Raw genomic sequence first — 10,109 nt, 5'->3', positions numbered from 1 at the left:
ATTTCTAAAACACAATGCCAAATACACCCTAATACTTGTGGGTTGAGTGCAAGTCATGGGAATGATGCAGCTTAATTGCAAGTCACAGGAGGGTGCAAGAATGAGTCATAGGAGATGTGGCCACTTTCTAATCCATTTAATGTTATGGATGGTTAGGCTTTATGCCTGTTTATAATATATAGTTATGATAAATAGGATATTAAACATTTTGTCCAATTATATTGTTAGTACAATTCTTACCCGTAGATAATACAAACTTTCTGCTATTTCTAACTAGCTTTGATAAGAAGCACATCAAACTCTAAACAATACATTTACCCCAAATCATAACTCTAAATTCATAAAAAAATAAAAATAAATAAATACTAACATTAATGGTTAATCCTAAAAACAAACAATAACCAATAACTCTAAAAACAAACCTTAACTAACAAGGTTTGTTTTTAGAGCTAATGATTGATGTTAATGTTTAATGTTTATTTTTCAGATTCAGAATTATGATTTGGAGTTAGTTTAAAGTTACAATTTTTTTTTTGTCAAATCATTATTCACGGTCATAATTTTTGGTCAAAATCATTGTTCTCAATCACAATTTTAATAAAGTTCTTATTTCCAATAATATTTCTATTAAAACTATGTTAGTTTTTAGATATTTTTTTTATCTATATTAATTTGTGAGCACATTTGGCACATTTGGCAAACTCTATTAGAAAGGTGGAACACCCAAATTTTTTTATATTTGGAAGTGTGGATGCGGTTATTTTTTAAAGTGTTTTTCACTCGGAAATATATCAAAATAATTTTTTTTATTTTTTTAAAATTATTTTTAATATCAGCACATTAAAATAATTTGAAAACATAAAAAAATATTAATTTAAAATAAAAAAAATTAAAAATTTTAAAAATTTTAAAAATATTTTTAAAACACAAAAATAAATAAAAATTTAGTAATGAAAGAAATTTACCTCCTGCAGCTCATGATCATCTAATTATCGAAAATACAACTAACGTTTCCAGGGCACAAATTGTACTACTCCGGCTGTGTAATATTTCTTTATAGTAATTGAAAAATATAAAGGATAAATCATTCGATCTATCAAAATTCCTTAAATAGTACAACCATACCAAAATAAGACGTTGTATTTCTAGTTATTGGACTTTTCGATTCTTCAACCTTATAATTCGAGATTTTCTTCTTTTTTTTTAATAATTATGGATATTTTTATATTAACTTGTATATAAAGAACTTCTTTTTTAAGATCTAAAAAATGCACTGCTCACATTATCCTACATATTTATTTTAAAATTCAAATTAATAAAATAAAAAATAGGTACAAGAAGGATTTAATAACAATAAATATACCTACTTAATCAGTCAAAACAAAAAACTAAAAAGATTTATTTTGTGCATTGTCATTATCATTTAGTGCGCGGGACCTTGACAATCCAACATGAAATAACTTTATTGGGATAAATACCAAAATTGTAAAAAAAAAATTCATCTAAAAAACTCCATAAAAATATTTTTATATCTATCTAATCCAATAATAATTTCTTCGTAAAAAAAATCCACATATCTAACTCTCACTTTGTATATTTAACTCATTTAGGTTTTAAGGCATGAAAATGTTTATTTCGGGCTTGCAAATACAAAATATTTAATGGATTTTATGTATATTATATTTTACCCCTACAAAATTATATCTCTATAATATATAATATGTTTACCATTATACTTTATATATAGACACACACATATACATGCATGCTTGATACCATAAATTTATTTTTTCTTTAAATTAATCATAATGCAAAGATTGTATCAGCAACAAGAAAAAAAAATGTTTATACATTTATTTATGTAATTTAATTTAAATATTATAAGTATAATATTGAATATAAAAATTGTATAACAATTTCTATCCAAATCACTAAAACATGTTTCTATAAAACTCCAAGCTAAAGTTTTTATAACAAAAAAACTCAAATAGATTAATGGCGTTAATTGAGAGTTAGATTTTGGGTTTTTGGTATAAAAATTTTATTTTTGGGTTTTAATTATGGATACAGAAATATTTCAATAGGTTCTTTAAATAGAAAAATATTTTATAAGAGGATTTCAATAATTATCTCTTTTTTTTTGGTAAATAAAAATTGAGTAAAGCATACCTCAACCATAAAAAAAAAAGTAAAATTGAAGAGATCAGAAGATTATCATAATTCAAACATGAATAACATGTTGATGATACCTTGCTTCAACTCCAAATCTTATGGAAAATGATGATAATTACCACCGCATTACCTTTGTTAAACTCAACATGAAGTAGATTTAACTCAAGATTTATTTATTTATTTTTAAAAAAAGTTAAAACAACTTTGAATTTTATTTATTTATTTTTGCTTTAAATTAATTTTTTGTGTATTCTTATATTATTTTGATATAATAATATTAAAAATAAAATTTATTTTAATATATTTTAAATAAAAAATACTTTTAAAAACAATAATTATCATCACTAAACAAATCTAAATTTCCATGAAATTCTGAATTAATTTATTCTTTTAGCACCTAACACTGTTTAATCCGGTGGCCGGGCTAGGTTAATAATAGTGGTCTGGTCTGGATGCCCATTATTTGCGGGTTCTTCCCTCCATAGTCAGCCGAAAGATACTCTCTCTTCCAATCACTTTTGCATGTGCGAAGCTTCGTCATGTCTTGCTGTCACTCTCTTACATGATCATGTCCAGTTCAGCTTCACCTAAGCTAAGCATATTCAAAGTGCTATAGGCACGTTCAAGTTTCAACAACATGACTACCACTGTTCCTTTGCACTTACATTTCACAAATATTATACCAAGATTTGATTCAAAGAAAGCAACCTCTCTACCCTAACACCATTCTTTCTTTTGATCCAAGACGACCATGCATTCTTTTTGACTTTTCTCAATGGATTCTTCAACTCTTCTTGACTATGCTCTCTTTCAACTTACCCCAACTCGAACCAGGTACAATATCAACATCACTCTTTACTTTCACTCTCTTTTAACTCTCAATTCACTTAAAGTTGTTGTCTTTGAGACTAAAAATCTTCTTTTTTCATATATTGTTGTTTTTGTGCGTGAAGGTGTGATCTGATTCTCTTCTGTGGAGGCAAGAATGAGAAACTGGCTTCTGGGTTATTTGAACCATTCATTTTACACCTTAAATTGATTAAAGATCAGATTTCCAAAGTTGGGTACTCCATCAAACTTTGCCCACCAACCAAAAATGCTCCGTGGTTCACCAAAGGTACTTTTGAGAGGTAATGAATCCGAGACTTAGCTCTCTTTTTTCTTATTGGGAAATTTAGACATTGGGCTTTAATTCCATTAAGCAATTTGATTGAGTTATTGGATATCATGGATATGTTTTTGAATTTGAAAAAGGGGTGAAATTTAGTTGATTTTGTCGTAATTGTTGCAAATTATTGTTTCCATGTATGTAAATAGTGTGAATGGTTGTAGATTGTTCATTGAATAAATGGAACTGGAATTTTGATTTCTACTCAAATAGATAATTAATCTTGAATTGTGCTCAAAGTTTTTAAATTTACTGCAATTTACAATGGGTTCTATGCCATAGAAATGGCAAAATCCTAATCTCCTGTTGATTTGCTGAGCAAATAAATTGCCTTGTCAAATTGGTATGGTCTCTGTCATTTCTTGACCGTGTTAAAAGTTAAAACATACTATAATTTGCTGTTGGCATTGAATTTAGCATATGTAATTATGCGTAAACTACGTAATGTCTGTGTAAATTTGGAACTTTACCGGTATTAAACCCTGGGTATTATCAGAGAGCTGAGGAGTTCGACCGCTATTTTGTTTTTCTGTTTCTGCAGGGATGCCTGAAAAGATAATTCATCTCTTCTTTTGTGCAGATTTGTTCGTTTTGTTAGTACACCAGCTGTACTTGAGAGATTTGTCAGCCTAGAAAGAGACATCTTGCAGATTGAGGAGAGTGCAGTTCATGCCAATGAATTATCAAACACAAATGTAGCTGGACAACTGGAGGAAGGTATTATCATCAGGACTTAAATCATTATTGGCAATAGTTTCAACCCGTGTTGGAATTGCTTACTTTAATCAATTGTGTAATATGTACTACTTCAAAAAACTGCAACTTTGTGTACTGAATAGCTCTGCTTTACCAGGGAGTGGACTGGCTGCCAATACTATCACAAGGAAGTCAAGTGATTCCTCTAAGGTAGATCACATTTCCATGGATTTTGTTGATTAATTGTGATGCTTAGCTAGAAAATCATATCAATTCTTTGAATGTCTTCACTGGTATTTGTTCCCAGCTAAAAGATGAACTTGAGAAAAGTGAGCACGCTTCAATGGAAGGAAATTCCAAGTAATCCTTCTTAGTTTTCTTAGCAAACTTGGTGTGTATGTGTGTGTTGTCTTTCCATCAGCATCATTCATCAATCATTTGTTGTGATATCTAGGATTCAGTTTCAACTGCTTCTGGAAGCACGGAAAACATTGCTTCGCAAAGAGCAAGCTATGGCTTATGCACGTGGCCTTGTTGTTGGATTTGAAGTGGACAGCATAAATGATCTCATCTCCTTCGCAGATGCTTTTGGAGCTTCACGGTTAAGGTATGACCTGGGACAAATTATAACTGTCATTCATTGTTTTGGGAACAATTTTCTGACCAGAAAACTCAAAAAAAAAAAGCCAAAACCCTTTTCTGACCAGAAGACTATGAAATAAAATGCCAAAACCCTTTTTCTAGTATCTGTGTTTTTGTTATAATTAGTCAATTTTCACCCTGTGTTTCTTATTTGCTTAATTTAAATACAAAAAACCATCCAAGATTTGAATTGTAAACATGAACCACTTTTATTGGTTGAATTGTGTTGGCTGTAAATATGTGTTTACATGAAGAGAAAAGAACATTATCAGAGTTATTTGAACTTTGGGATGCCTGCTGAAGTGGCGATTTCTTCCTTGGTTTTTGCCAAATATCGAATTCCACTGGACTTATAAATTCCATTACAGTTTCGTCTGATGCCAATCATGCAGCCTTGAAATCTACTGGTGTTTATATGCAGGGAAGCATGCGACAATTTCAAGGAATTATGTAAGAAAAAGCATGGGGATGGTCTCTGGATGGAGGAATTAGCAGCAATGGAGGCATGCCCTCCATCAGAGCTGTCATTTTTGGGAACATCAGGAATTGTACTTGCAAATGAAATTAGTTCCCTTAATCAGAATGTCATGCTAAATTTGACAAACAATGGGGTATCTACTGGTGATTTTATGCCCAATGGATCTACAGATGCATCAAGATCTGATTCAACTGCAGGCAGAAAGGGTATTGTATATTCTTTCCTTGCTCACCCTCTCTTTATTGTGCATTGCGTCGAAGGAGCATCTATGTTGGTTTATTTATGGTTAGATTACTAGATTAGAACCAGGGCTACATTCAATTTGTCACACATTAGTGTTGTTTTCAATCTTCTTGTTTTCCCTCCTGTTACTTGCAGAGTGAATTTTTCACAAACCTGAGGTCCTGCACATTTTTTGGCAAAAAATATAAAGCAATTTCTAGCCTTTATTTGGAATGAAAAAATATAAATGACTGTGTTTGGTCATGTGTTTACACTACATTTTATAATGTTTTTCGAAGCACATTTGGAGTGAAAAAGCATTGATGCCTTTTCAGGTGCTTTTGGATGGTTTTGATAGGTTGATGCTGAAAATATCGAAAAGCACCTGAAAAGCATCAAATTGGTGTTTTTTTTTTCCAGTCAAAACACACTTTTGCTAAAGAACCTGCAACACATTACCAAACGCATACTGAATATGGTAAAATCAGTAGTGCTCGTTGTATGGTTAATGCACTTCATGTATGATTTAGCAAGCACAACCAATGACCCCTATTTTGATGCCTAAGCAACAGAAAATGAGTTCAACTATTACTTGCTAATTGTAATTTTCTTACGAACTTTAATCTTAGAATTATGTTGTCCAGATTAACATGATCTGATTTCTTCCTCCTCCTCCTTTTGTTTTGTTGCTGTTTCTGATGAATTAACACGATTGGATTTTTGCTTGTGCAAAAGGCAAAATGTCTATATTCCTTTCGGCTGAGCAATTTAGTGTTTTCTGATGTCAAATACATTAAAATGCAGATGGTAGCATGGGAACATCTGACCAGATAGTATCATCTAGTGCCAAAGTTCAAGTACCAATGCAGTGGCCAAACCAGATACATCCATACATGTACAATTTCCAAGGCCCTATTCCTCAGTTTCCTCCGTATCAAGGATATCCTTTCCCTACCATGCAGCCTCTCCCTCCTAATTATCCAAGAAATATGCAGTGGCCTTCTAACATGAAAGAATTTAGTCAAGGAAAAAAGGATAAGTCCCTGAACAAAAAGGGATATAAATATTCAGGAGAAGACAGGCAAACAGACTCCATTGACTCTGAAGGAAGGAGTGATTCAGATTCCCATATAGATCAGGACAAAAAGAACTCCTCTATAGATGTTCCATACAGGAAAAAACACAGGAAGAAGTCCTCTAAGACCGTTGTCATCAGAAATATTAACTACATCACCCCCAAGAGAAGAAATGAAGGAAGTGATAGTTTTTCTGATGAAACTTCTTCAGATGAGGATGAGTACATTGATGAAGATACCATAAAAAAGAAGGTAGATGATGCAGTTGGATCATTGGGAAAATTGTGCAAGTCAAATTCAAGTACACAGAAAAGAAAAGGCTCGAACAAGAGCAACCACAAGTCAAATGGATCAAGTAATGCTCCTGACCAAGATTTTGACGATGGCCCTGTTTCAAATGCATCCAGGGGAGGAAGGACGAGTGAGAACTGGGATGCTTTCCAGAGCCTTCTGATGAAAGATGATGACACAGTTAATGGGGTAGAAAAATTGCAGCCAGTGGATGTTCAGGAAGAGCATTTCATAGTCAAAAGCTCTGGAGATGGAACTTCATTAAGGAGCAATCGTGCTATGGACTTGGGACCAGAGAAATTACTGAACAGAAGGATGGTGACAGGTGATTCTTTTGTTGTGACTCCGAGGGATGGGGAACACGAGGATAGAGTTAGGCTGGAAGATATAGAAAATGCAGAGAGTTTTCGACCAATCATGAAGAGAAGGGACTTGACAGATGAAGATTTGGTAATTTCACAAAGATTAGAAGATTCAGGAAGTGGCCTCAGGGGTATCTTATCTCGTTCCACTGAGCCATCCATAATCAAGCCTGGTAAAGGAGATGATTGGTTTGTTATCAATCACTCAGTGAAACCAGAAAACCAGGATACAGCCAATTACATGCTATCACTAGAGGGTGATTCTTTAAATGCCAAGTCGAGTAGAAGAGATGTACTTGTTGATGATTCTTTCATGATTCATGCTCGATCTTCTGTGGATGATTTATATGGTTCTCAATGGAAAACTGACATAAGCATGGCTACGGATCTAACTTTATCTTCCCAGGCAGAAAATGGCATTACAGATCATAATCATGAAGTTATGGATGCCTATGAACCGAATGACCTCTGTGTGGTCCTTGAACGAGATTCTGGATTTGAATCTACAAGGTATTCCTGGGTTACAGACCAGGGAATTGACATATCATTCATGGAAGCTCATAGGAGCTCAAATGCTGAATCTGGTGATCAAACTGAGAAGAAGCTTCCTTCAAACAGTGACAAGACCACTGTCAAGAAAAATGGAATTAATGGGAGAAAAGTTCCAGAAGTGAGGACTAAAATCGTGCAAGGATCCCCCAGTAAGAACAGAACTGAGATGATGTCTAAAAGCAAGAAATCATCAGTTGTTAGTAGGCCCACAGTTCAGAAGAGCAAGCAAGAGAAGGTATTTATTAAGTTGCTTATTCAAGTTGTTTTTCATTATGTTTCCCCAACTTTTCAACTTCTTACGAAACATGCTTGTGAACAGGAAGAAGAGATTAGGAAGAAAATGGAAGAGTTAGCAATTCAACGCCTAAAAAGAATTGCTGAAAGAACTGCAGCAGCTGGTGGTGCTCCAGCGGCAACCAAGAGGGCATCATTGGAGAGCAAATCAGTCAAAGGTTCATCCAAGTCTGACAAAAATAAAATCATTCCTAGACCTGAGAGACAAACAAGATAGGTTACCATCAAAATCAGGCAGCTTAAGAAAGAAAGCTCAGAAGGTGAATGTTTAGATCCTCAGTTGCTGATCTCAATGAGTTGCCTGTTCCTTTTGATTGAGTTGGATGGGACAGACAGTATGCTGCTTTCTACAATAAATATACCAATACACTTGCCATAAAGTGCCTTAATCAACTTCAACAGATACCCTGCCAAGCTCTCAAAATTTTCCTTTGTATGCAAATATCTCCACGGGTTGCTTATATAGTTATAAGATTTCATATAATGAGCCATGATGTATATAGTTCTTATGAGCTATTCTTGAGATTTCGCCTACACAAATTCTTTCACATTATTGTGCATGAAAATAATCTCCAGCTTGTTTCTTGGATTTCACAGGTATGTAATTTGTTTCTTGCACTGTAAAACTACATTATTGGGAAATAGGTTTCTTCTGTAGCAATTCTATTTCTGCAGCACTTGTGTTTAATTCGTTGCAAATTGTATCCAGTTACATTCAATCCAAGTTCAAGGCTTGCAGCGCGTTTGGGAGGACTAAGAAACAACACGAAAATTGGATGAATTGTTGGGAGGATTATATGAGTCACAAATACTCCAATTTACTTAGAAAATCTCATGTACAAATAAATTATGTCACTGCTGATTGAGATTCTTCATGTTTCTCATCCTAAAAGTGATAGTAAAAGTGGCAGGCAAAATGAAAGACATGAGCCCACCAGCAATCCTGCCTGTACGAAGAACTTCATTACTGACATGACATACGCAGACACTATCCAGTATTGATAGTAACAAATTGCCAGAACTGTTGTTACCAAAATTGCAGGAATTGCTGCTGTTACTATTGCAGGAAGGCAGGCAGGCAACATGGACATTATACAGAGGCATGTCCTCTCTATTTTTATTGTTTTTTAGATGTTAATTTGTCAATTTAGTTTAGAAGTGTCAATACAACCTTGCTATCGTGGTTGGAGGATATAAATTCAATCCAGTGAACTCTAAATTAAGGTGCCAGCTTGTAGTAATTTCTTCCTCCTGTAGACAGTGTATTTAGTTGAAATTACAATGAAATACAAAATTCAGAAATATATTAAAATAATATTTTTTTTAAAAAAATATTTTTGATATAAATACAGAAAAAATCTAATTTTTTTTAAAAAATAAATTAAATTTTCATAAAACACAACTCACTAATATCTCTACAAAAGTAATTATAATTTGACTGTTTTACTTAACTGCATACAAAGCCAATACTTGGTCAAAGCTGATACTCTCTCTCTCTCTCTCTCTCAGAGACACAAACACTTGTATGACTTAAACAAACTTTGTTGACACTTATGTAGAATGTTGACATTTGATGTTTTTTTCTTTTAATTAATTTGAGTGGGATGCCTTAAAATTTATCTAAACTAATCCGGCCATTTGTTATTTGGAAGATTAATTAAATTTAAACGAGGTCATCGACCTCCAATGGAACAACATGGAGGCTGGCACACGCTTTTGATTTTCAACTGCTAAGTGGCCAAAATCAAATCTACTATTATATTAGGAATATATATGGTATTGGTATAGAAAATCCAAATTCTAATTAATATTACATGGGATACTGTAAAATGTATGAACCCCATGGTCATTGGAGAAATACCTAGCTGGGGAGCATAATTTATGTGCTTTTATCATCAATGAAATAAGTTTTAATTAAATTAAGTTTTTTTTTTCTATTTCCAGTAAAAACAATCTTAGTTGGCAAGGTCCAAAATTAGCCCTATCATAGTTAGCCATGGTAGCAGAGCCCCATGATCATGAAAACTGATCACGACAGTGACCTAAAAGAGTGGCACAAACAATTTAGGAGAGGAAGCCTACGTTATGAATACGAAGGCCAGCAACTCATCCATTTCTCCTTGGATTTCTCTTTGAGAAAAGTTTCAGAGAGATCA

At 33.2% G+C, this 10,109-nt stretch overlaps 1 protein-coding gene across 1 annotated transcript; it reads left to right on the top strand.

Moving 5' to 3' along the window:
- The first annotated feature begins 2,639 nt into the window (after positions 1–2,639).
- Positions 2,640–8,614, top strand: LOC133699148 (COP1-interacting protein 7-like). Its single transcript, XM_062122302.1, has 9 exons — positions 2,640–3,006; positions 3,126–3,302; positions 3,921–4,057; positions 4,194–4,246; positions 4,344–4,396; positions 4,491–4,643; positions 5,100–5,362; positions 6,183–7,894; positions 7,979–8,614. Exons 1-9 carry the CDS (start codon positions 2,948–2,950, stop codon positions 8,168–8,170), a joined length of 2,799 nt encoding a protein of 932 aa, XP_061978286.1. The 5' UTR covers positions 2,640–2,947; the 3' UTR covers positions 8,171–8,614.
- Positions 8,615–10,109: the final 1,495 nt, after the last annotated feature.

The sequence above is a fragment of the Populus nigra genome, chromosome 7 (assembly GCF_951802175.1).
Source record: "Populus nigra chromosome 7, ddPopNigr1.1, whole genome shotgun sequence".
Classification (NCBI taxonomy): domain Eukaryota; kingdom Viridiplantae; phylum Streptophyta; class Magnoliopsida; order Malpighiales; family Salicaceae; genus Populus; species Populus nigra.
This window is presented reverse-complemented; position numbering and strand designations above follow the sequence as displayed.